The sequence below is a fragment of the Herpailurus yagouaroundi genome, unplaced genomic scaffold, assembly GCF_014898765.1.
Source record: "Herpailurus yagouaroundi ecotype Mexico unplaced genomic scaffold, PumYag 141, whole genome shotgun sequence".
Lineage (NCBI taxonomy): Eukaryota > Metazoa > Chordata > Mammalia > Carnivora > Felidae > Herpailurus > Herpailurus yagouaroundi.
Window position 1 is genome coordinate 12383520 of NW_024412396.1, and position 27828 is coordinate 12411347.

Below are 27828 nucleotides of genomic sequence, written 5' to 3' on the forward strand. Positions count from 1 at the left end.
GGGTTATTGTTTAATTAGGGAATCGCTAACTAGAAGCTCAAGCCCTGTGCCCTCCCTCTCTGATGCTTGTTTGGTTTCAGTGCCGATTTTTCCCTCTGCAAACCATTCTTCTCCTCTGCATTCCTTAGCGCAGCCGCAGGCAAAGCCAACATCTAATGTTTTCAGGGAGCTGGCAAATTTCAGAAACGCCAACGAGGGCCTTTTAATGACATCTTTGTTCACTCATTTGCAGGAAGGGGGTGTAAACTGTGCTTGGAAAGCAGCTAATGGTTTTAGGAAAACACCAACTACTCTGTTTTGTACCAGAAAACCATGGGGTTCTGAAAAAACATTCTTTATATTGCCCCGCTTAGTCTCATCTTACCAAGAATTCTTGTTCGGCCAGAAATATTACTTAATGTTTAATATTAGACACTGAGACGTTCACTCACTGGTAGCGTATTTTAATCATATTCCACATTATGCTGTTTTTGTTTTGTTCCTTCTTTCCCCGCCCTCGGGGTCAGACTGAACTCTCCAACAGTGATCTCATAGGTTTCTTAAATGTGTCATTTCTAAAGCCTCACACTTCCTATTTGGATACATTGTAAGCCATAAACCAGAAAAGGCACGGGGACAGTGAAGAACATACATTAAACAAAAGATAGATTCTGTTTTGGACTGACCAAAACCAGCCTGTACCCGGACAGGGAGGAGGAGAATAAACATTTTGACGTCTTTGTGTAAATCAGGCAGATTCCTCCGACATGTTTTCCAATTTCTGTTCCATTTTTTCTGTGCTCCCGCCCGAGGACATTGACGTCTGGACAATCAATGACACAGGCTTACACACACGTACTGTCGAGCACAAGCCTGGAAGAGCTGCTGAAATGGTTTAAAAGTTTCTGTGTGGAATCCACCACAAAGTACCAGTTAAAAGGGCCAGGAGTGAAAGCAGAGCTCCCAAATGACTAAGACTAAAAAAGATAATACCCCCAGGCATCTGTATGTCTCAGCATTTAAATTATATCCCTTGAATGCCAATTTGGACTTTGTGCCAAGAAGCAGCTGAAGCCCTTTTTCATGGAAATACCCAATAGAAGACCAATCTGTTTAAATGAAAGGTGTCTCTAATCATTCCGTATAAACATAACATGTTTTTATTTTATTATGTAACCTTGAATTATCTTGGCTTCTAATAAGGATCTTGTATTGTTACTGATTCTCAATAATTTCACGGAATTATGTTGTCTAAATGTGTATTCTGATGCCAAAAAAAAAAAAAAGAAAGAAAAACCTGTCTCATTATTTAAACACAGTTGCTTCATCTCGTACATTTCCTACTTTTGAAAAAGTCTGTTGTCCGTTAAAGAAATAATCTTGTCTGTAATGGGTTTTCCCTCCAAGTTCCACGCCCTCGTGGGTACCCGTAGTATAATGAAAACTGTAAGTAGATGTGTTTCTAAGTCATTGAACAATTTCTGTACTTCCCCCTTTCTGAATTCCAGCCTATTTTCTTCTCTTTGCAGGATTAGCGATTATATGGATCTGACCCCTGTAGACATTGTAGGGAAGAGATGCTACCATTTCATCCATGCCGAAGACGTCGAGGGCATCAGGCACAGTCACTTGGACCGTAAGTACCTCCTGTGTGAGGGAACAGCCTGGCTGGCATCATCGCTCTCCGATGCTTGTTTGGTTTCAGTGCCGATTTTTCCCTTCGTGTCTCCCGTGTGCATTTGAGATGACTGTCAGCACACAGTGAGAAAAAGTGAGACCTACATCACTTCCACCTGTGTGGGAATTAGATTGAAAGCTCGACCTCAGGCCTAGAGAAATTGCTGGATGGTTAGGCCCTCACACGGGATTTTGTGTTCTCTTGTGCTCTCTCTCCCATAAAGCCATGGGAAAACCTTTGTCGTAAGTGCTTTCTTGACCCTTTCATTTTCTAGAGAGCAAGTACCACTCTGAAATGTGTGGTCTCTGTTTCAAGATATACAAGGGAGAAGACAAGTTCAAATAGACCAGAGACTTTAACAATTCCTACTCGACTAACCGCAAAACTGAGGCCCAGGGGAGCTGGGACACAGTGGCAGAGCACGTTGTGTGGATACAGCAGCTCTCAAAGGCAGTGTCTTTTCACTGTATTTCTGGAAAGAGGGTTATTCAGAGGAAAACTTCCCTCCGGCTCCCAACTCCCAGGAGAGGGAAACTCATCTCAGCTGTTTGAGTCTGGTTCCCAGCTCCTGACTCACAAGCTGATACCCAAGGTACCTTTTTTGGCATTGGAAGAAAGAAGGACCCATGGTGTTCTGGCCAGGTCCAAGCAGAAACTCCCACACCGGGTCCCATGCAGCTTTTCCTCATCACACTCAGCCAGGTGGTTTACACCGTGTGTTGAGGGCCTCAGACAATCCCATGAAGCATAAGGCACTAGACTACTGAACCTCTTAGCAAGAGGCTGCCCCTTTTCCCACAAGAGGTCCTTTTTATGACCAATCAGTAGAGTCTTCCTTAAAGATGAGGGCCCAACCAGCTCATCTTCCTAGAATGTTCTAAACCCAGTTTTGAACTCTGGTTTTAAATACAGGCAAGGGGCCACCAATGAAATACTACAGCGTGACAGTCAAGGTTTTATGTAGAAATGCTAGCCGGGTGGCCTTTGTAATTTACTTCCTCCCCCCCCTCCTTTCTTGCCATGGTTGAGGAGAGCTGTCTCAGGTCTGTCCTGCCCTTTGCTGTTGTTTGCTCATTTTAAACTCGCATCTTCAAAAGCATAATGGCAAGACAGTAAGCCCGCCAAAGTCTCGAAGTGTGAGCATCTTGTACTGCCTTTTAACCGTGCATTAGCAACACTGATGTGGGACCAAGTTCAGTGTCAAATTTTGTATACATCACGTCTCTGGGAAAAGCCTGCCTGCAAGGCTGCTCTCCAGCAGATTCTACTCCCAACACTGAGTGCGTGCCTTGGTATTGCACACCAGGGATTTGGGGAACACACTTGTTGCTAAGAATGAATGGGTGTTGTGCATCGCAGAAGCAGATGGCTCTTCAATTAATTGGGGGAAAAAAATGATGCTGCTTCCTGAAAAGAAACATCAGGTTCTTTGTAGCTGGGAATTCAGAGAAAATGGAGAAAAATCAGGATCTTTGGAGGAGGCTATAGATACATTTTTGGACCGATATATGCCAGAGATCCAGACTTTAAAAATGAATATACTGTTTTTAGGACACTGTCATGCACCATGCGTGTGGGGGGTGAAGGGTGCTTTTTCATTTTGGACTCTTAATTGAGGTCTAACTTCAGAAACCTGATGCTGACAAAAAAGAACTATGTCATCCTCAGTTATTATTTGGAAAACGTCATGCTATCTCTCTGGGATTTGATTTACAGCTTGAAGAAACACAATTCCTCAGGAACAGTGAGCTAGGGCAATTCATTTCTTCCCATGAAGCAGAGGTCTCCAACAAATATGTTTGATGCCATTCTTTCCAATCTACTTTTATCTCATTTTCAGTAACCAGAATAATTTGAGAGTGCTGAAAATAAACAACTCCACCATTCACTATTGTACTAGTCTCCTAATTTTTCTGGTATCTTGCCAACTAATAAACAGAGAAGGTATGCTTTTAAATTCTGTGATTTTTTTCATTACTTGATATTGACATACTGGCTATTGCTTTATGATTTAGCCTACTAACAATGATTGAGTTCACTCTTTCAACTCATACACACGACTTCTAATTTTAAGTTCTTTTAATAACCTCAAACACATGAAAAACAAATAAAATGAGCTGATAATTCCGCACAGTAAAATACACTTCACATATTTAGCTATCATGCTGTGGAATAACTCCACAATGTCAAGTAGCACACAATTAGTAAAACTGTAGGGGGAGGAAAAGGAGTGTTTTGATCCTGAAGAATTTTGATCCTAATCAGATTGAAATTTCAACGTTCTTGTAGTGCTTAATATCTTCAATCACACACACACACACACACACACACACACACACAAATCAAACTGATGCCAATGTCAGGTTTTGCATTCTGTGACTGAAATAAAATGCTAAAATATACAAATGCATCTCGCTTTGTACAATAAACATTAACATCATTATAAAGTAAGATTGAGTCTAAAATTGTGTGATGGAATGTCTGATGTTTACCTAATTCTCAAACCAAAGCCAGCCCAGTAACAAAATGACAGAGCATGTAATAAGTCTTGGTTGTGTAAACATTGGAAGAAAAGGCAAAATGCCAGTGCAGTATCCTGCTCGTCCAAAGCCCTAGGCTATTACTGAAGGATGCCTCAACTGTACCTTCTTGGCGGGAGAAGGTCATGGTGACAGAGAATCGGCTCAGGAATAAGATAGAATTCTAAAACAAAGGGGTGGTTAAAAAATAAACTACATTAACTATTTAGCTTTTCTTCCTAGAGCTATTGGCACAATTCCTGTTTCTGTGCATGAAAGGCAGGTTTTAGCCATCTGATATTTCTGATAGCTTGATATCTGTCTTACACTCCGGTTTACAGATAAAACTTTAAAATAAAAGACTCAATAGTCTTTGAGAACTCAGAATGCTATTTTTATCACTTATATCTTTCTCCTAGCTTAGGCATCTGTAAATCCATAGATGAACTTGTCTCTAGAATAAAAAAAGTAGAGGGGGAATCTCAGCTCCATCAGGAATTGACAACTTTCATCAGTTGAACCAAGAACTCCGGACCACTCACTCTCCCACCAAGTTAACATGAGTGGCCCGATAGTTCACACTAGCTTCCCACATAAAGAATCAGTAAGAATCGCATTATCCTTACCAACATGGTGGGTGAGTGAAATCCTACTGGGATTCTAAAACCAAGGGGGTTGTAGGCCCTCTTCTTTCACTGTGACCAAAGACCCCTCTGATTTGTTTCCCTTACGCCACCTTACTGGAGTCATTGAACCCAATTTCACTGATTCTCCAAGCCAAATTGACCAAATCACCATTTCACGGTTTGAATTTTAAACTACTCATATAAGCAATTATTTGAGCATCTTTGTCTATCACACTCTCCACTTCTCCATTGCTCAGGAGGTATTGGCCTGAAGGTGACCAATCAGGTCTCCTCAGAGTCCCAAATCCCAGTTAGCTAGTGCAGCCATCTAGTACTCTCGCCCTGCCTTTAGCCCAAAATAGAAGGGCAAACCACAAATGCTAAACCGAACCGAGAAACATGTTTTGCATCCCTCTTAATGTCTATAGAAGTTGCTGAATTTGTCTTGAGATACCCCTGGGGTCCTTTCCAGGTCAAATCGGCAATGTTTCTAAAACCTGGAAAGAGTGGCAGAGAGAAACTTCCCTTTACAATGTCGTGCTCCACTAGCAAGGCTCAGGGCTCTGCAGCCGTGGGACTTTAGACAAAAGGAGCCAGAAAGTATAGAACTGGTAGCAGTTTTCCCTTCCTAGAACCTTAACCAGGATGAAGAAACTCTATAAGAGTTATTTCACAAAGAAAGAAGGACTTCTGCCTTGTCTACAAGATCTCGTTGAATTACAAAAGGATGGGCTGCCCAATATATTTGGAGGATGTTAAAAAAGAAAAAAAATACAGTAGCCTAAGCATTTATTTCTCAATTACAAAATTTTATCCTTCTTGACAAAAGTAATACACAGCTACCTGGCATAATGCAATGCATGCTGTTTTGCATCAATAACCCCTACGCTTCCCTCCTGAAGGCGTCTCATCGCCAAATGCAAGCCGACTGCTTAATGCAGGACTAATTAGTATATCCCCTTCCAGTCTGCAGGCCCTCCATTGTAATTCCTTCCCAGCTCATTTTTTTCCACAACCGAGCATCAATCAAAGTAAGTGCCCTGCCTGCCTCGGAAACACAAGATGTCCTCCATGCATTTGTCATCTGCCACGCAAACAAAGGGGGAATTTAATTGTTGATTTGGGTATGCAGCCATTGCACACAGTAAAGGAAGCTGCAATGAAGGGAGAAAGGAAGGCACAAAGTTTGGTGGGTGGGCCGAGTGCAAATAGCACAGGGGACTTTTTTTTTTCTATCTTTCGATCTTAGCCGTTTTCGGGGCTGGGCCTTCAGGGATTTAGCTGCAACCTGATCATTGGTTGGACTTTTTCCCAAAGCAAATGAGTTTTTCCTCTTCTTCCGTATGAATATGGAAATGCCCATGAAAAGAAATACATGTAATAGCTACCGTGTCAGACTTTTTTCAGAAGCCAAGTCAGCCCACGTCGTGTGCCTGTCCATTAACCAAAAAAGATGCTCACGTGGAGAAGAAATAAAGTCAGGTTTTTATGTAGAAGTGAATTGCCAGTATTATTTTATGTCAATTTTTTTTCTTTTTGAGGAAGTATGGATTTTGGCTTTTCCAGTCTAAAGGCAGGCAGAGAACAGAGATCAGCGAGGGCCTATCAGCTGAGTGTCCTCGGTCCCCTGCGTTTATAGAAATGCAGAATTTCAGGCCTACCCCCAGCTTACTGAATCCTCATCTGCAGTGAGCAAGATCCCCAGTGGACTCCCATTCAGGTTAACGTTTGAGAAGGATGGACTATACTAGCATTTAGAAGGCATTCTTGTCTTACATGAAGTAAATACAAATTGACGAACAATCTTAACGGCTTTATTTTCCTCTTCAGTTGGCTGAATCTTGTGAATAACAGTAAAATAGAAGTAGGGAATTGGCTACCGAGGGTATCTCAGTCAGTGCTCAAATGAAACAAGTATGTGATCACTTGATAAAGAGAAGGACTTCTTTACCAAGATGTCAGGTATCAGCCTTCTCCACTGATATTCAAGAGAGTATAAATGGAAGTAATCATCAACATGTAAGCAAAAGGAGGTCTTCGGTTTTTTCCCCAGGTTAACATTTTTTCCATGTGCTTGTTGTACATGTGAATACAAAAATTTCCCCTGTTCAAGTTCATCTAAAATCTCTGAGTACTTACTGTATAGCTTTGTGGTATTGCAGTAAGTTTTCAAAAATAACTAAGATGTGGTCTCTACCTTCAGGGAGCTTACATACTAGTAGGGACGATAGCATGAAAACAACCAATGTTGGAAAGGTGGCATAAAATGAGGACTATTGAGATGTATATTTTTTTTATCTTATTTTAATGTTTGTTTATTTTTGAGAGAGAGAAAAAGAGGGAGAGACAGAGCATGAGTGGGGGAGGAGCAGAGAGAGGGGGAGACACAGAATCTGAAGCAGGCTCCAGGCACTGAGCTGTCAACACAGAGCCTGACGCATGGTTTGAACCCACGGACCGTGAGATCATGACAGCCCAAGTCGAAGTTGGACACTCAACCGACTGAGCCACCCAGGCGCTCCTGTTGAGACGTATAAACAAAACACTGAAACCCCAGAGATGGGGGGCAGGAAGGGAGGACGAGAGGTTCCAGAGGTAGCATATCTTCCCTGGAACTTCAAAGAAGATGGCAAGAAGCCAAGGTGGCAGATGGGCAGAGGTGTAGGGTCAGGGACATTCCAGAGCATAGAAAAGGACACAGAATGGGGTGCCTGGGTGGCTCAGTCAGTTAGGCAACCAACTTAGGCTCAGGTCATGATCTCATGGTTCATGGGATCGAGCCCCGCATCAGGCTCTGTGGTGACAGCTTGGAGCCTGGAGCCTGTTTCAGATTCTGTGTCTCCCTCTCTCTCTCTGTGTCCTTCCCAGCTCATACTCTGTCTCTGTCTCTCAAAAAATAAACGAGAAAGAAAGAAAGAGAGAAAGAGAGAAAGAGAGAAAGAAAGAAAGAAAGAAAGAAAGAAAGAAAGAAAGGAGGGAGGGAGGGAGGGAGGGAAGAAAGAAAGAAAAGAAAAGAAAAGAAAGAAAAGAAAGAAAAAGAAAAGGACACAGAATGATACCACACACGATCTTTCCTCTCTGCCCAGGAAGTAAGCCAGAACTTCAATTGGACTCATCTATTCTAATGAAATCCTAACACGGATCCTTGGGCTTTTCCTTATTACTATTTCAATTAGTAGCTGCTTTTATTACCATAAAAGGAAACACGTGATATTTGAGAGAAAATGACCCATTGCTCTTATAAAACACGTTCAGAAAAAAAAAAAAAAACAACTTCTAAAACATCCATTTTAACCTAAATCAACCTAAATAAGATGAATTCCATTACTTCTTGTACTTTATACAAAATTAAGAACAAGATGCCATTGTAAGTTTTAATTATTTTAAATTTTTTAATGTTTATTTGTTTTTTGAGGGGGGGGTGCGGGTACACAAGAGGTGGGGGGAGAGAGAGAGAGAGAGAGAGAGAATGTGAAACAGGCTCAAGGACTATGAGATCATAACCTGAGCCAAAGTTGGATGCTTAACCAACTGAGCCACCCAAGCACCACCCAGGTGCCCCCTCTCTCCCCACCCCCCATTATATGTGTTATAACTACTTTCCTTAAAACGTTGATTTAATGATACCTTGACTATCTCAGAAAACCTCAAACTTTTCCTTGTTTAACACAAATGAGTGACATAAGGATTTAATTTGTATAAGTGTTTAGCATACAATGGTTTTTACATTGGGACACCTGGGTGGCTCACTCGGTTGAGCGCCAGACTTCAGCTCAGGTCATGATCTCACAGTTTGTGGGTTCGAACCCCACGTCGGGCTCTGTGCTGACAGCTCAGAGCCTGGAGCCTGCTTCGGATTCTGTGTCTCCCTCTCTCTCTGCCCCTCCCCTGCTTGCACTCTGTCTCTCTCTTTCTCTCAAAAATAAACATTACAGTGGTTTTTACATTAATTTAGTGTTAACTAAGGATCAGGTCATTTGAACCTCTTTATGAACTCCACATCCCCTCTGGCTTCCTAGAATTTTTGGTGGGGCACATCAACTAGAATGTATCCGGTTACAAGTAACAGAAAACCCAGGCAAAAAAGAGTTCAGCTTTCTCTGTAATCGTCTCAAGTTTCTCTTTATGACCCAAAGACAGCTGTGGCACTGCCCATCACCAGCTCCCCACAAGACAATGTCCAAAGTCAGGAAAGGGTCAGTCACTATTTTGTGTTCATTCTTGAAAGAAAATACTCTTAGAGGCCCTCCAGGAGAGAGGAGCCCCCTTATGTCTCATTGCCCAGCATTTCATCAAATGCCCATGCCAGAGTCACCCACCAGATGGAATTGCCATGACTGGTTTAAACAATCAAAGTTCGTCCCCCCTGGGACTTGGGAGAGAAGTGATAGAAAAGCCGTTGAATACGCAACACGACGACTGCTGCAGGAGCTATAGGAAAGTTGTCGGGAGTAGATCTTAAGAGTTCAAAAGGAGCACATTGCTTTCCTTTCTCCCTCTTTCTCTTCTTATTTTACCTATATGAGAAGCTGAATGTTAGCTGATCCTGTTGAAATCATTGTTTCATCATCTGTGTAAATCAAACCATCATGCTGTGTGTTTAAACTCACGCAGGGATGTACGTCCATTATTTCTAAATAACACTGGGAGGAAAAAAAAAAAAAAAGAATAGCTGTCCAGTGGACAATCAACGATACCCTGCTACAGGGGAGCATCTGTAACGTTTTCACAACCAAGTATCTCGGTTTCTGAAAATCTACACCATAGGTGAACAAATGAAACTTGTCTGGGCTCCTTTAAATACTCCTGTTTTTACCAAACATTGGTTTCTGTGTACCTATGCCTCACTACTCACCTATCTCTTGTTCAAGATGTTGAGTGCGCTTCATAAACCAACCCCATCCAGAAACACAGGGTCCACAAGAGACATAAAATAAATCTAAGATCCAACCTCATCCTTTTACCTTTTTTTAGCTCTGCCTACATTCCAGCTTAACCTTGCCAGTACTTCATTTTTAAAGGGAGGTAAAAGATTCACCCAGGCCAGGTCAGACCCCCATACCACTTGCCCTAAGAGTGACCACGGTTTTAAGTTTCTTAGTGAAAATGCCAACTATCTGTCTCCCATAGAAAGGCACATTGAGGTAAGTCCTTTTTTCAGAATAAAGGAAACTTTCCCATTAATTCCCAACAAGAGAGAGACCTCCCTGTGGGTCTCACTGTCCAGCGTTTCACCGTATTCCAAACCTAAACCAATCACTGGTAAGGAATGGAATTACCGTGACTGAGGCTAAAAGGGGAACAGGGCCACCACCTAATTTTGCTTACTTTGAGATCCCCCAGTGCCCCGCACAGAGTAGGCACTCAAAGGAGTATTGAGTGAATAAATCCACCATTTCCTTCATTTCCTAGCTGTAAATTTTTCTTATTTCCATGTTCAAGAGTTCACTGTTTCCCTTTACATAGCAAATCCCCACCAAAAAAAATTTTTAAGTATAAGGGCTAAGAAATACCGTCCCTGACTACTTTAGGTCAAGAAGGGCAGGAATGAGTGGTACAGAAACTCTGGCTGAACTGAAAGCAAGCTTGAAAAAAAATCTGAGATCTCAAATGTCACTCATGCCAACCATCACTTTGATTTTTCCTGTCCTAGAACATGATACCATCAGTGTTTAAAAGGCTTGGTCTCCAATTCAGTACATTATCATGAAGAAAAGGAGAATTTATTTTTTAAACTTAACAAATTGACAGGTCCTAAATCAATGAAAAGTTTTCTCTGCATGATTCAATATTAACAGTTAATAAAAATCTATCAATTGGCAGTGGTATAGGAAAAAAACTCTTCTGAGGTTATAAATCACACAGATAGCAACTCAAGCAGGGCCTGTCATTAGTGTATTAGGGGGAAAATCCATAGATGATGCATCGTCATTCACGGAACATCCACAGGTCTTCTGTCCTCAAGCTCGTAACTCACGTTAAGCACCAAATATCATTAAACTTTACCAAATATTGCTCAGCACAGAGATTCACAAACACACACACACACACACACACACACACACACACACACACACACACACACATTGAAAACCAATTTGTGGATGTCTGCTATTTAAGACATCTAACTCACTAATTGCAAAATCTATAGGAAAGTCTGCACAGCATCAAAGCCTTGGTTGATCCTATGAGCAGTTCCAAATGAAAAACGGTCTGTGTTGCAAGTAAATAAAGCGCTTCATGCACAGTTTCTGCCTCTAATGCTGTTTCTCCTGTGGGTTTTGAAAATGACCTTCCTGTAAGCATCAAGGACTATAACTTTTAGATAAAGAAACTTGTTCCTGTTTTAAGTCTATGTCAGGTTCATTCCCCTATAGCCCACAGTTTTCAAAAGCAGAGGAAAAAGTAATCCAGAATTAAAAAAAAAAAAAAAAAAAAAAAAAAAGTCCTGTTTCCAGAATGAAGTTCCCTGTCAGCCTGCCTTGGGCCTTAGGTGGAGAAGCAGAGATTAAAGAGTCAGTATTCTTTTTCATGTTTCATCTGCCAGTTTTGTGAATGTAGAAAGAAAACCAGTGGCTACAGCTAAGCACCCAACTGTGGGTGTTAAGTCGAAAGCGTGATTCTAGCGCACACACCCCCTTACTTGCACACCCTCCATATTAGTGAATTCAGAAATAACACTGGAGTTCCTGAGAGAAGAACTTCTCCCTTCTCCATTCTCTGCAGCCACTGATGAAGGTACCTCCAGGAGGGGTGAATGGCGCCGCAGATGCGTCCTCGTATCGCCATGACGATAATGAAGCTCTTTGTTCAGCTGTGTGAATGTGAAGTGTGCAATCTCCGATGATCTCACCATTTCCTATTTATTCTATACTTACCTGAATACGCCAAGTATTGCAGCTTTTTAATGCATATGCAAACCCCTAAAATGTCCTTTTGTGAGACACTTCGCTAAAAGACCGCTTTTGATATGTGTTCATCTCCTCTTCAAACCGAATTAGACTGCTTCCTTCTTTTGAAGACACAAGTAACTCACTATGTAGAATCTTTGGCTTTGATTTGGTAGAACAGCCCAACAGGAAGGGACCATGTTCTCTTTTTTTCTCCATATTTCTGAAGGCAAACTTGTACTGATTTGTTTTGATTTACTAACAGAATTATGTTCCTGCCACAGACACAGGCTTCCTTTATGTCCTTTCAATCATCGGTCTATTTCTGTGGACAAAGTTTTCCCAAGGAAAACTGAAATCCCTCTGTTTGGTGACTGTGTGCTGAGCCATGGATGTGCGCTTCAGCAAGAGTCCGTCAGGTTTAGCGGGGAGAGGAGTTTTCCTCCACAGGCGCAACATTTCTTGCACGCCTGCCACGAAGCTCAAACCAAGAGACCAGGTGACATTTTTGAACAATATTCAAGAAAACTGAGCATCCAGCCTTTGGGGGAGGGAAAGGGGGAAGCGTGTGTTTGACACAACAGGTCACGTGTCCTAAATTGGAAGTTCTCTGCAGTTTTCTTTTGATTAAACTGTATTTGCCACTCCCTTCACCGTTAGGGGTGGGTGATATTTGGACACTAATAGCCGAAAATTGCCAACCAAGCAGGATTGCAGCAGTTCAACCGGGAGGAGCTAAGTCTCTTTTGTTACAGTCTTGTCACAAATGTGGGGCTCACCTCTGTCCTCTGAAGAGCACAGTCTATAACTCACAGGCACCTTTGGCCTGGAAGGTGGGGCGGTGCGGATGACCGCTTCTTGGTTCTCCTCAGAGCAACAGCTACGGAGAGTGATTGGTTCTGCCCTAGACTTCAGAGTAAAAGAAACAAGTTCTCGCGTGGTAGCAGAGGCGCTCCAAATTATGCCCGGGAACATTCGAGATTGCAAGCGAACCTGGGAAAAACTGCACCCATCCTCCCCGCATCTTCATGATTGCCCTGTAAGAGCTCAGAAAAGGCCATTGAGATGTTGCGAGATCCTTAAAGAAAGACCGGTTCCTCTGGTACAACTTTAAAGACATAATTCTAGAGATGTTGTAAGTGAATCACATCTAGAGATGTGATCAGTGAATCCAGTGAGCGACACACAGGCTGCTCTAGCAAAAGTTTTGGATATCCAAAAGCAAACTTTGGGATAACTCAAAGGGCAGATGCCAGGTTATGTGTTAAAAGTACTCAGACCATATCATGGTATAAAATGAAAACTATGATCCACGTAAATAAATTTTCTTTCTCTCTGTGCTTCTTCTCTTTATAGTTTGAGCACAGTGTTATGAATTTACTCCTCAGGTCTTTGGTCTGTTGAGTGTGTATCTCTTTTCAAGGGGCAATTAGCTATTTTTTTAAGGACTTCCATATCAGGTAACTTACATCATACGCTCTTTGGATTTTCCCCACAAAAGGGATTTCAGGAAATAACCTGACACAAACATTCTCTCATTTTTCTCAGTTATCTAAAGCTAAAACTCACAAATAAAAACAGCCCTTGGATTAAAGAGAAGTGAAAAAGTTTTTGTGTCTTTCAAGTTGTCTAATTTATTACAAACTAAAAATCTCTTTCAAACTGGCACCAAGGTGGCTTTTCTTCTTGAGCTGATTAGGACCACATGAGCTCAGAAAAAGCTGTCAGATCCTGCCTCTGGCGCAGCTGGAATGATCCAACTGATTTGCCAGTAAGATTTTTTTTTTTTTTTTTAAAGCAAGAAGCTTCATCCCAAAGTCATAAATTTATATTCCGGAGCCCCAAGCAAAAATTACTCCTTGTTCATTTTAAAGGAAGCAAAATTCCATCGATATTTCTTTTTACGGGACCTCCTGGACAACAAAAACAACTGGGGCAATATTTTGGTCAACATTTCCTGCCATAGTGGAAGCTAACTCAGTGCCCTGTCGCTCACTATCTAGCTTCCCACTGACACACAGAGGTCTCATTCAGAAAACACTCATCTTCAGGAAACAGTCATAATCTGTGTCCAGGCCAGAATGGACCTTTACCTCTCAGGACTGGTTTTGTCAGGCTGGCCCAGGGCAAGTGAACGGATTAGGTCAGACTTTTTTTCTTCAGTCGACCACGAGGGGTTCCTGGACCTGCTTTGGGGTGTTCACCACAGCAAATGAAGGCACTCACATAGCTGCCTGACTTTCCAAGGAGCCTGAGGGGGCGCCCACCCTTCCCCGTCAGTCCTTCCACAACCACTTCCGCACATGAAGACCTACCAAGCCTGCCTCTCTGAGTTCGATCTCCTCTCTTTGCTAGACAGCCCTTGGCCTGGGTGATGAAGGCTGCATTAATGGATTCACGGGCCCTAGTATATTTGTGTTTATTCTCAGGAAACAGATGCACTTTAATCAGACCCAGCGTCCTATTGCCTTCACTCCAAAAGACGACACCCTCTCATCAGTCTTTCAGCCCCCTTCACAGCACGTACGTGGAGCCCACCAAGGAGGCAGATGTTTTGCTGGCTGTGCATTTCAGAACTGAGATTTCGTTTCTTTGTTTGTTTTTAAGTAAGAGAAGGTATTATAAGGAATGGGGGTGGGGGTAATCTTTATGTGGATCCTGCCAATTCTCATTTAACTTTACAATTCCTTTCTCACGCTGCCCCCCTTTCTGTGCACTGTAGTCTGGTTCTGGGGATAATTTTTTAATTTTGCCTATGTAGGGTCACATCCCAGACCGCAATCCCCAGACGGGCTGGGCTTCTCCGGCCTACCACCTCAGTGTTTTCTTCATGGGATTCTAAAAAGGGGCTCCTTAGTCTCTTTCCCTCGTCAACAATCCTAGAACCCTTTGAAATTCTTCCTTTCTCCAGATACACAGCAGATAGAATTATGCACCAACCGCTGATTGGGGTGCTAGAAGTTTTTCTCCATGAAAATAGGGGGCAGAATTTCATAACCCGTCATTCCTCTATTAATAGTTAACCAGGTTGAGAGGATTTGAATAAAAGCACATCTTGTTGCATGCAACAACGGTTTGACAGAAGAGCTGTATGGCAGAGTTAGTATTTCACTGCTTTCAGCTTCACCACGCAGTTTTGTAGCCTGGGAAGCCATGCATGCAGAATGGCAGAACTTACAATTGCCGACACAAGAAGAGTACAATGCTACCTGTGGAGCCCCGCCACCAAGAGAAGGTGTGACAGTTCCGGGCCTTAAAAATACCCTCAACTGTTGAATAGTTTCAGAATAGTGCTTGCCACTTTTTGAAACACACATCGAAGCAAATCTTTTTTCAAGCACCTGTTAAGACGTAATTATTAAATTTTACAACCACCCATTCAATGCACTGTGAGAAAAGGGGAGACTGGGAGAAAAACATCGAAGTGTACATGTTTATGGATAGAATACGGGCAGGTTGATTTTTGATCACTTTTGGAGCCAGGAGGAATGGCTTAGACACGACGGATGAGCTTCAACAGCCTTAAAACACAGCTCTTTTCCAAAGTGACTTCCCTTTACCCATCCAACCCCCCCCCCAAAAAAAATCAAAATGTACTTCATGAAACTATTGTATATGAAGCACTTATTAGCCGTAATTAAATGGACAATATGAATTTACTACGTCTTTAGGACTCTGGCTTGTTCTGGTTTAGAGCAAGATGATTAATGCAAATACATATTACTTGAGATAACCATTTAGCAGCTAATTTAGCCAAATTTATTACAGCAGTTAGAGGTTTTTCATTTTAGCAGACGGAGACAAGGACATGCCAAAAAGTGGGCAACGTGGACGAGTGCACACTGCCCTCTAGTGGCCAACCAGCTGGCGCGCTTTTTCGGGGGTGTGGCGTTGCTGAGATTCCTAGCCAAGTAATAACAGCAGGTTTTGCACGTTTCCGGCATCCTTTTAAACCATTCCTTTCCATAGCACTTTATTTCTGAGGATGATTTACTGCACTTTCCCCTTTTACTAGCTCAGGAGTACCCAGATACAAATCAAATCAATTTCAACTTGGCAAGATTTTGGTTAAAGTATCATTTTTAACATCTGCATTTTAAAGCTCTCCTTCAGTGGGTATTTAATGGCACCGTTTCACATTACTGATTGTTTTTACTTGTTCCTTCATTTGGGGCCATATTTCAGAGCCTGTGTGGAGCTGTCACTCTGTTTGGCTCTAGCCAAGTCAATTCTGTGCCTCCCTCAGGCTAGTGCTTCTCTCTGACTTGGTCGGGGAATTTATTTTGTCCCAACATTCAGGAAAGTCTCACCAGAATTTCCCCTGACTGACCAATGTAAATTTTGTTCATACATGGACTGTAAATTCTGCTAGACAAGATCAAAAGGAACAGATGTGTGAGGACACTGGTTGATATTGCTTGCACTGAGGTGAAATGATCAAAGACAGGGGTGAAGCATCTTCGGAACCATTCAAGTATCTGGAATCTCAAAGAGATCTACCTCGCAGCTATGAATAAATCACATACAAATTTTCCTTTGTTAGTGTCTAACGTCAAACCCATTGACAATATCCACACCACATTAGGTATTCTGTGAGCCAACAAGATTTGTAGTCCCTTTATTCTTTCCTTCACACCATGGCTGCCCAAAATGGAATAAAGTCTTGCTACAAATGCTAGTAACCCTCGCTCCACTGAATTGTTGATTTTATTTGTCCTACTAATGGCATTATACATTAGGCATACAGAAGGGCACCCCTGGATTAGTGCGGGACCTCCCCTTTCTAAGCTGGCGGTTTTACCGGGATGATTATCATTTGGTCCCAGTCCTAATACACAATACCTTCCATTTGTTTTGTTTTCTTCCCCCAGTGCTGAATAAGGGCCAGTGTGTGACGAAGTACTATCGTTGGATGCAGAAGAATGGAGGATATATTTGGATACAGTCTAGTGCCACCATAGCTATTAATGCCAAGAACGCAAATGAGAAGAATATCATCTGGGTGAATTATCTTCTTAGGTATATTTTCTAATTCTTTTTCATTTCTGTGTCAGTTATAAAATATGCAGCCCGTGGTTAATAGCTGACATGTTTTATTATCTTTTGGCAGTATCTGGTGCGGAATTATGTGGAATTTCTGCTTTTTCTTTCCACAAGATTCAAAGACATATGCAAAGACCAGAGCTATGTTGGAGGGGACTTCCGGGGCAGAGTCACAAAATTATCAGTAATTCTTGGTCTGTCAACATTTGGGCAGCTCTACAGACATTGCTTTGGTTTCCCCACAAACGTTCAGGCTAGAAGAAAAAACAAATGCAGACTTTTGCCTACAGATGAAGCATCCAAGAAAACACCACCTTCTCCCCACCGCATGAACCTACATTCATGCATTCCCGTCCTTGAGAAGATTAAGCAAAAGGGCATGGGGAAGAAGTGACAGGGTTCACTCTTTGCCTCCTATATTCCATCCCCTTGGAAGCCTTACACAGATTACATAGCATCTGATTCCCTGGGGCATTCAAGTTTTGGTAAGCGAAGGGAGCTGCTTTTCCAGAATCAAGGCACCATCAGTATATAAACAAAGGCGCTCTCCTTTGGCCTAATGCTGTGTGAGCCCACCCTTCCCTGCTATCTTAACGTGCCCTCGCGTTTACATCCATGAATGAAGCCAGGCTCAACAGCTTCCTAAATTCTAGTCTACAACCCCATTTCTCCCTCCTTCCTCGCCCTACTTTTGCCTTTGGAGTCCAACTAGCAAAAAGAAAACAGAGGGCATCGGCCCCAGGGGGTCTGCTTTGGGCCGCAAGATTTCTGGGAGGTTCTCCACCAATCCTGGCCTGAGGTTATTAGAATGCTAGGCCTGGCTCCCTCCCACTACTGTCTTTCCAGTTCGGAGCTCCTCTTGGCTTTAAAGCCACCAAGCAGGACCCACACGCGGTCCGAGTAGGAAAGCCTCTGATCGGTCTTATGAATGGAAGTTGGTGCCCTTTGGCTGATAATCTAGACAGGGAGTACCTGAATCCCATTTTTCTTTGAGACAGCCAAATGGAGCCGAGATGCTGGCCACCGTGGCTCGTCAGCACGCTGACCCTTCAGAGCGTGTTCGCATACGAGGGCAAGGACTTGAAGGCATGAATGTGCTTGCTACCAATAGCATATCAATCAGACACTAATGATTATAGCTCTAGAGAGGGCCTTAATGTGCGCCACTTAAAAGAGTCTTCATTTATCTACTTTCTCTTTCCTTTTTTGACCTCTTCTCCTCTACATTAATTCTCTCTAAAGGCCCAAGTATGTGTATTTCATGTGGCTTTCTCTGAGGCCTGATTTTCATGCACGCTTTACCCTGTGTTTGTGATATGCTCAAGATGGGTTTTACAAAGAGGTTTACAGAACAGTGGCTATGTGTAATGCAGAAGGTTATAAAAAAACAAAAACAAAAACAAAAACAAAAACCTCACATGCCAGGGAGAAAACAGAATAAGGTATTGTGGCATTAACATTCTTTTGCTAGTCAGAAATGGTGTTGTGCCAAGGAGACCCATTATTATTAAAAATCAGACAGTACTATCAGGGGCACCACAGACTACAAGGTACCTGTCCCCCATGCTGATGTAACATAGGTTACTAAAGTCATCTACATGCTTGTCACTCTGGTTCAGGGAGATATCTTTCCATCTGGATCTTTCTTACTGCCTCATCCATCTCATGACTACTCTGCCCCCAAATGGAGGGAATGAGAAGGGTTAAGGAGGCGTCAGTCTGTGCAGTTGTGGATCCACACCACTGATCTGGCCTGGGATCAAATGATACAAGCACCTAAGTGTTTGGTGATTCTAGTCCGTCTAGTTCCATAGGGGGAGGAAGGAAGCAGTTTGGGTACCCAAGACCAGTTTTCAGGCTCAAGAGCCTCAATCTCAGACATGGTAGACAGCTCCCGGCTGACCTCAAGACTCACCCTGAGTTCAATAATGAAAGGCTGCAAGTTGAGGGACAAGTGACTCGGGAAGCCCCAAGGCATCTTGACCAAAGGAGATTAATACGGAGGGGCTTTAGCAGAGAAAACTCCCACCGTGTCTGCCATTCATTGGTATCACTTCTAGAGACTCAAGATCTAGAAGAAAAGCACGTGGCCTTGGCAAAATAGCGACTGTTGCATATTAGCACAAGAGCAGCTCACTGAAGTTTGTTTTTCTTTCCCACACTCCTGTTCTTTGTTCTTCCCTGAGCAGTATTTTCAGGCCACCTCTTCCTTCTCAGAATCCCTCACTTCTGGGTCCATCCCGAAGGACAACACGGTCCTTCCCTGTTCTGAAATGACTGCTCCGCCAGTCTTGTTCCTACTCCCTCGCATGTTGGTAGAATTACAGACTCCACAGTGTTCAGAGGCGGCCTGAGTGCCAAGGCCACCTTCCCACCATTAGCCTCATCTGATTGTCTACAGAAAACTCTGCTACTGAGGCTAAGTCACGCTAAGGAGTAAGTGCCTGATGATCCATCTTAGTGAATCGACCCTCCCAGCGATTGGCAGTGTTCGTGGTTACTGAAACAGTGACCCTTCAATACGGCAATCTCACTAGAGGCTGACAAATGAATCCTTAATCCTGTATTGTAAGTCTCTGGTTGGCTGGGCCATCATGGAGGGGAGAAGCGGCACTTTGCAGGTTTGAGGCCAGAGGCTTTCCTTGTGGCTTCAGATTACAGCAGCCCTCAGACAATGAACTCACACTGGCCGAACACGCTCTCTCTTCCAGAAGAGGCTTGTTTCTGAATTAAAAATAGAACAGGAATTAAGCACATTTGTGCAAATGGGGGTAGAGCCATTCTGTTCGGGCCTCTTTCACGCCAGGACCCTCCCCGCTGCAATCAGAGTTCCAGCTTAACAAGCCACAGGTGAACACCACATGAGCAGTTGAAAATGTGATTGTAATGGGTGTGTTGACAGTTCGGTAGCCATAATCCATGCATCCCAAGGTGCACCTGTGCATCTGTCAGATCATTAGGCGCCGAGGGCTCTGCGCACATCCCCCCCCCCCCCCCCCCCCCATCAGTTGCTTTAGAGCCATCTCAACAGCTGAGAAGCTCCATCAAGGAACCAAGACAAGGGAACTGAGGCAACGGACTCATTAGGAGCCCAAGAGAAGATCGGGCACACCAGGAGGTATAGGAAGATTCGAATAGTTGAGAGTACTTCTCAGCCTCCCTTCCCCGCCGCGCGCCCCCCCCCCCCCCCCCCCCCCCCCCCCCCCCCCCCGGCCCGGGTGTTAGATGGGAGGGATGTCAAGCGGCACACTTCCCTGGCCCCCAGTGCTACCTGATTATTTAAAAGCTTTTTAGTGGCTTTCCTGTAGCATTTGGGTATTCAGTCATTGTAGCAGGGTGCGGCTGTACCCCAGCACATGAAATCCAAGCTCCTGTCAAAGTCCCATAACGAGCAGAGAAATGATTTCACGTGCAGTCTTTTAAACTCTCTAAACTCCAAAAGTTTGGGGCAAGGAAGTGGGGAGAAGATGGTCAAAAGCAAACCATGCAGAATGGGTGTCTGCCCTCCTGACGAATGCCTCCCTCCCCCGCAGTAACCCCGAGTACAAGGACACACCCATGGATATCGCACAGCTCCCCCATCTGCCAGAGAAAACTTCAGAATCTTCGGAGACATCTGACTCTGAATCAGACTCTAAAGATACCTCAGGTATTACAGGTATTACTACTTCTCCATGTTCTGCAGTGACTGCTTGCCTATCCAAACATGAGGGGTGGGCAATGGCCAGACAGCCACCATCAGAGCAGAGCAACTGTTAAATTTCATAGAGAGACATATGTCACATCAAGTTGATAGACTCTCTGTACACATAGGTATGTGTATCAGTATACCACCACATACATATGTGCACACATGGATGTATGCCTATATGCATGTGGTATATATACATGCATATATATTGTATATATAAGCATATGTATGTGAAGGTATATATTTATACACATCAATTCACGCATCCCAATATGCCTGTATGCACAAAAACATACAGAGAGAGACTGAGCAATCACTCAATGTCAGCCCTCCACTGGCCACACAGAAGGAGTCATGCCCTAACCCCATGGTAAGCTTTGGCCTCTTTGCCTGAAGCAGAGGCAGCACGATCTCTGCTACCTATAAGACCGCCTGCAGCTTCGAACCCGAAATATTCACATGCTTCCCAAGCTGGGATTGAGCCTCCAAAGCAGGTAGTTAATGACATTGGTAAACGACTCTTTGGAAAGTACCCTGAGTAGCTCTTTGGAACACAAGAAAGTTAATTTAAAAATGTACCTTTCCTCCAACCCCCAACCCCCGCTCCACAGGCACACTTAGAGCCAAGGAGCACAGAACTTCACAGAATTTTACAGCTGCAAAGAAGCCTGAGCCTCTTCTAACCCACCGTCTTCCACGGAAATGAAGTAGTTACGTGATCCGCCCAAGTTCTAGTGCAGGCTGCATCCGAAAGCATCACAGCACAGCTATAAAATCAGCATTGTCCCTAAATCTTCTGAGTCGTGTGACTGGGAAAATCTATTCTCCCTATAATGTGCCAGATGGCTAGGGTTCCCCACCACCCCCGACCCCCCCATCTTTAGGGCACATGCTCTCCAGGCCTGTGAGCCCATATGAAAAGCACAGAGAATCTTGATTGTTTCCCTATCCTAAACTGCATTCATTTGAAAGTTCTTTCCTAGGGCAGAAGTTCTGGAATAGACAGGCTCTGCTTCTTATTTACATAGTATTTAGCAGGGAACAAAAAACAAAACAAAACAAAACAAAACAAAAACAAAAATTCCCTGCCCCGTGGAGCCTGTATTCTTGTTGGAGGACGAGATCAAAGTAAATGAAAATAAGCACCATCTGATTCCCTGTATGGCTAAGTGCTATAGAGAAAAACAACTTTAGGAATAGGGAGTGTGGTCTTCAATAATGAACAAATATTCACCAACGGAAGGGGCCGACGTCTGTAGAAAGTCACCTTGCATACCATCATGTTTCTGTGTCACTGACATCTTATTCCAGGTTATTTACCCTGACTCCCTGAATATTTTTGCAGGACTTCTCAAATGTTAATGTGCTAAACCATCACCGGGGGATCTCGTTCAAATACAGAATCTGATTCAGCAGGCCTGGGTGGAAAGCTGGGATTCTGCATTTGAAAGAAGCATCCAGGTGATGCAGTGCCGCTGGTCTCTGAACCACACTCTTGAGTAAAGGCCCAGCTAATCGAGGCCCTCCAGAGAGAGAAAGCCCAGGCTTTTAGGTAGCAAAGGTGGTGGAACAGCTCAGGTGGGCCAACACACCTCCCCAGCCCTGCCCCCCACCTCCAGCACGTGCGACGCGGACGCTGCCCTGCTAATGTGGTGTCTTTTGTCTCTCCTCCCCCGCCGCCGCCACCTCCGGCCACTGGCCCCACGCAGAGGACAACGAGAACTCCAAGTCCGACGAGAAGGGTAATCAGTCCGAGAACAGCGAAGACCCGGAACCCGACCGGAAGAAGTCGGGCAACGCCTGCGACAACGACATGAACTGCAACGACGACGGCCACAGCTCCAGCAACCCGGACAGCCGCGACAGCGACGACAGCTTCGAGCACTCGGACTTTGAGAACCCCAAGGCGGGCGAGGACGGCTTCGGCGCACTGGGCCCCATGCAGATCAAGGTGGAGCGCTACGTGGAGAGCGAGTCGGACCTGCGGCTGCAGAACTGCGAGTCGCTCACGTCGGACAGCGCCAAGGACTCGGACAGCGCGGGCGAGGCGGGCGCGCAGGCCTCCAGCAAGCACCAGAAGCGCAAGAAGAGGCGGAAACGGCAGAAGGGCGGCAGCGCCAGCCGCCGGCGCCTGTCCAGCGCGTCGAGCCCCGGCGGCCTGGACGCCGGCCTGGTGGAGCCCCCGCGGCTGCTGTCCTCCCCCAACAGTGCCTCGGTGCTCAAGATCAAGACGGAGATCTCGGAACCCATCAACTTCGACAACGACAGCAGCATCTGGAACTACCCGCCCAACCGGGAGATCTCCAGGAACGAGTCCCCCTACAGCATGACCAAGCCCCCCAGCTCGGAGCACTTCCCGTCCCCGCAGGGCGGCGGGGGCGGCGGGGGCCTGCACGTGGCCATCCCCGACTCAGTCCTCACCCCGCCTGGCGCCGACGGCGCCGCCGCCGCCGCCCGCAAGACTCAGTTCGGCGCCCCGGCCACTGCGGCCTTGGCCCCCGTCGCCTCCGACCCGCTGTCGCCCCCCCTCTCGGCGTCCCCACGGGACAAGCACCCAGGGGGCGGCGGGGGCGGCGGCGGCGGCGGCAGCGGGAGCGGCCCCAGCGCGTCCAACTCCTTGCTGTACACTGGGGACCTGGAGGCGCTGCAGAGGTTGCAGGCGGGCAACGTCGTGCTCCCGCTGGTGCACAGGGTGACGGGGACCCTGGCCGCCACGAGCACGGCCGCGCAGAGGGTCTACACCACCGGCACCATCCGCTACGCGCCCGCAGAGGTGACCCTGGCCATGCAGGGCAACCTGCTGCCCAACGCGCACGCTGTTAACTTCGTGGACGTTAACAGCCCCGGCTTCGGCCTCGACCCCAAGACGCCCATGGAGATGCTCTACCACCACGTGCACCGGCTCAACATGTCGGGACCGTTCGGCGGCGCCGTGAGCGCCGCCAGCCTGACGCAGATGCCCGCCGGCAACGTGTTCACCACGGCCGAGGGACTCTTCTCCACGCTGCCCTTCCCCGTCTACAGCAACGGCATCCATGCGGCACAGACTCTGGAGCGCAAGGAGGACTGAGGCGCCGCCCAGCGCGGGCCAGGGCTCCGCCCGGAGGCATCGTCGATCGGCGTTTTCGTTTAGACCTTTTAATTCTAGCACTTTGAATTCGAGCAGGTCAGCGTCCTCTCTCACCACGACGGCCCCCATTCCACCCCCTCTTTCTTTAACTTGACTTATTCTTTCCTGTAAAGATATGTTTATTTTTCGCCTTCCGAGAGTCAGATGACCAGTTGCCTGCCATTTTGTCTCCTTCTAAGATGTGTGTTGGGTTGTTTTGCTTTCCTTTTGCATCTTTATTAAGATGTCTTTAATGTTGTATATGCCTCTGCCATAGAATACTCAGTCTTGTGGTCAAGAGATTTCTCAAGTGACAACCATTGGGTTTTTCTTCCTAAAGATCTTGATATGATCAAGATTGAAAGAGACAAGCATAAACAATGTGCCCTGTTTGACTAAGTCAAATGAAATGGGGTGGTTTTTTGTTTTGGTTCCTAATTCCTTTAAAGATAGGGGGGATAGTATTTTAGAATTTTATGCAGAATTTAATTCTCTTTTTATGGTTAAGATTTTAAGATTTTCTTACTTGCACATAAAAATAATTTGGGTTCTTAAACTTAATTTCTGGCCTGTGACTAGAATGTTTTAAAAAAAAAAAGTTGGACTAAATGTTAATTACTGAAACATTAACTTAATTTCTAAAACCATGGTGCTATCATTTATTAATCTGTAATGTCTTCATACAAAATGCAGCTCCTGGGCTGGGTTTTGGGGGAAAAAAATAATAATAATAACGTGTTCTGTCCTGGTCTGGAGTCCCGCTGCTGCAGTCTCCTTGGTTAGTTAAGACAAAGCCCTCATTAACGTTTGCTGCAGGACTTAAAATTTTTTACCTCCCAACTAACAAACATAGCCTCACATTAAATTTAATGGGTCAGTAAAGCCCTTTTTAAAGGGGCTTTTGGAAAACTCAATCAAACTGATTTGAGGAGCAGTTTGGGTACATACTGCCTTTTGTTGATCTGGGTTTTTGTTTTGCTTTGTTTTGTTTTTTTCCCTTTTCTCAGTCTAACTGAGTCTAATTTTTGCAACTTCAGTAACACTTCAGAGTAAAAGAAGGAAAGGATATTTAACATGTCTTTGATTTTTTTTTTTTATCACTTCTTGCTAAAAAAAAAAAAACAAAAAAAGGTTGCATTTTAGGGGACTGATTTGATTTGATGAAAATTTTTTCCCCTTTGGTTCTCTTGTTTCTAGGTTGAAACCGGTAAGGTTTAAAACTAAAGAATGGGTTAATAAGCTTCAAACATAACTGCAACTGAAAACCGCACATTAAGTACTAAAAAGAAAAAAAAAAGGAAAAAAAAGAAAAAAAGGAAAAAAAGAAAAGAAAAAGAAAAAAATATCCTATTTTGTCTTTGTTGCCAGAAATCAGTGTAGTGTCAAACACTCCAAATGACTGTCGAGTATAAATTCTTCTTCCACTCCATTTTTGGCAGCTGTTTGTTAAGGCATCTAATAACAGATGTGAGAACTGTAACGTGTGCAATGTGTACGTGTCCTTGGCTGTCAGTCCCATTGCAATTTCAATGTGTGTTTCTATATGCAGTATATACTAAGCTAACGTAGTTGTTTTGTCCTTTGTCTTCTCTGTGCTCTATCTCTAGTCCGGAGTGGTACAGTCCCATTCCTGCAGTCCTAGTGAATCAGTGATTCTTGGGGGTTAGTGATTTTTGTGTGGTGGCCTTCCTCTGTAATGTCACCCTATGCTGCTTCTACTGTCTGTGAATCTTCCGTTTCACTTTTTGAAATTCCTGCTGTTGCTTTGCTGGTGTATATTCTCCCAACCTTTCCTTTCTTTTCCTCCCTCTCTTGTCTCCCCCTGTTCCCTCCCCCATCTCTCCTTCCCCCCGCCTTCTCCAAAATCTTTTTCATTCTCAGAGATAAAAAGACTCTTAACTAGCTCAAGGTTAATGGAGCCATTTTTTCCCACAATGGAGTTCTGGGTATGACTTTTTTCTTCTGGAGTGCAACACAAAGCACTGAAGAATAATGCTCAGATATATTAAATAAATTGATGCCATATAGCCTCAGTTGTTAACATTCCCAGAGTCCCTTGTGCTCTACCTATATAAGCAATGGGTGCTTTTCTTTGGTTTCCTTCCAGGTTGGCTGATGGAGCAATACATAAAGCAATTACCAGTGAGACAGAAACTTATTTCAAAGGTCAACCAACATTTTTTTAAAACAACAGGGGAGGGGATAACGGAATATAGACTTGTCATATATATTTGTTTATGTGTGCAATGCTAATAGAGTAATTCGGCTGTCCTTTGAATATCACTGTGTTGAGTGGTTTCCTCTAGGACCTTTGTGATTCCATGAGTTGGGCCCACATCACTGTGGAATAATAACTAAAAGAAGTGAAATGCCACAAATTTTAATGGGGACGTTACTTGAAGGATTTAAGTAGGTTTAGAAGGTGAAGAAAGCCAGTCATGATATTTAAAGATTAATTTTGGAAGCTCTACTCTAGCTATCGAACAATCAAAGGAATGCACCTATCAGCTACAAAGAACAGCTAGACAGCTGTTTTGTTTTGTTTTGTTTTTTTTCCTTTTATAAATGTTTCTGTGTTGTGTCAAAATGATTTCTGGTGATTTAAACTAACAGATAATCACAGCTGCTGTCTAAATCCATAGTGTTTAAAATTACAAAATGAAAAAAAACACTTCATTACCTGTGAAGACTGTGTCTGTGTTTTTAACTATTTCTTGTACAAATATATGAAAACTTTTATGAGGAGACTGGTGCCAAGTAGCTGAATAATGGGGAAAGGGATATTCTGTTCGTAAAAATCTTAGCAGTGTTACCAACTCTACAATATATATGAAAAGAAAAATTAAAACATTACAAAGCGACAGCTATGGTACATTTGTTTTGTGTGAAGCTAACCGGACCTAACTTCCTGAGTGCCTGGCTTATTTTGAAACATTTTTTTTCATTGACCATTGATAATGCTGCAAATCAGAAATGTACATACTTCATTTACAACAGGGTTCTTTTTATACTTTTGTAGATTCTCATACATGTCACATACATGGTTGTCTTTATGTAACTTAATTTTTTCATCCGCAGGTGCCATTTTCATAATAAACTTCTCTTGGATTTGTTACTATCTGGCATCATTTCTTTTACATGTAACCATCCTAACTAATGAATGCTGGTAGTATTTGTTTAAGCAGGTACCTTGGTCATTACTCTTGATTTTTTTAAAAAAAAAATGATTAAAAAAAAGATACATCCATATTTTTGCTAGTTTTGGAAAAAAAAAATGCATGGCTTGTGTAATGATGAGGTTGACAAGGCACAGATTAAGATGCTAATCCAAATACTACACCAAACTTGCAACCATCCTAAATTTTCAGCTACCCCAACTCATTGTCATACCGAGCATTATTATGCACATTATCAAAGCTGAACAAGGGGCCTGCACATTAACCACTATGGCAAGTGTGCATTTTTTCTTGATTAATGCACAGTAAGTGATGACAGTTTCCATACATTAATCATTGAAAATGCACTCGATATTTTCATTTATTACGATCTATAATGTGTAACCAACTGTTCCATTGTTTATATCTTCTCTTTATACTAAATCTGTATTTTCTTTCTCCAGACAAGCCGAGTTAAGTCACGATCGTGCTGTCCTATTGGTTAGGTCAGCGAGCAGCATGCAGCCTGTCACGTTTTAAGGCAGGTCAGCTGGCTAACAAAAAAAAGAAAGAAAACTTCAACTTGCTCTCTCTCAAATAAGGATACAGATGGGTTGCATGTTAAATCCGTGCTCTATAGAAAATGATGAGAGATGATTGGCTTGAGCTGAAGCAAAAGGCGCTTTTGTCCCAAAGCCACCAACTACAGTAAATGTCACTCCCTAGTTTAAGTCTTCAGTGACATTTGCCAATTTGAGGATCCTTTTTATTAATGGAGGCTTGCTTCGGACTGGCAGATGTGGGAATGTGGTTATGGTGGTGGGGCCCTAGATTTCTCTACTTGGCCTTTTATAGGTCCTTGAAATATGTAACACCTGGAAATAGGGAGAGGGTAATTGAGAACACTGAATTGGGTTCTCCCAACACTTTTCCAAAGTTTATCTTTCACTTTTGGTCTGGAGAGTCAGCAAGACTGAGAAGTCAAAACACTGAGGAAGCTAGAAACTCAATCCTGAACAGAGCGCGAGCTGAAGTCACCTTACTGGAGGTATTTGGTCTGGTAGGTGCTGATGAGGCCGGCTCCTACGGGTGGCCTCCAGAACTTTGTAGAGGGGAGGGTCTGCCGAGGCAGAGGGCA

General features: G+C 43.9%; 1 protein-coding gene across 6 annotated transcripts in view; it reads left to right on the forward strand.

Moving 5' to 3' along the window:
* The window catches only part of NPAS3 (neuronal PAS domain protein 3), an 865567-nt gene extending 838914 nt beyond the window's left edge, over positions 1 to 26653 (forward strand). For 4 of the 6 annotated variants that reach the window (XM_040476899.1, XM_040476901.1, XM_040476902.1 and 1 more), the window contains 4 exons: positions 1509 to 1615; positions 16564 to 16711; positions 20269 to 20393; positions 22136 to 26653. In XM_040476899.1, coding sequence (XP_040332833.1) covers positions 1509 to 1615; positions 16564 to 16711; positions 20269 to 20393; positions 22136 to 23496 — 1741 coding nt within the window. In that variant the 3' untranslated portion in view covers positions 23497 to 26653. The remainder of the gene's footprint in view (positions 1 to 1508; positions 1616 to 16563; positions 16712 to 20268; positions 20394 to 22135) is intronic. The other 2 variants (XM_040476900.1, XM_040476905.1) reach the window with 1 other exon arrangement.
* Positions 26654 to 27828: the final 1175 nt, after the last annotated feature.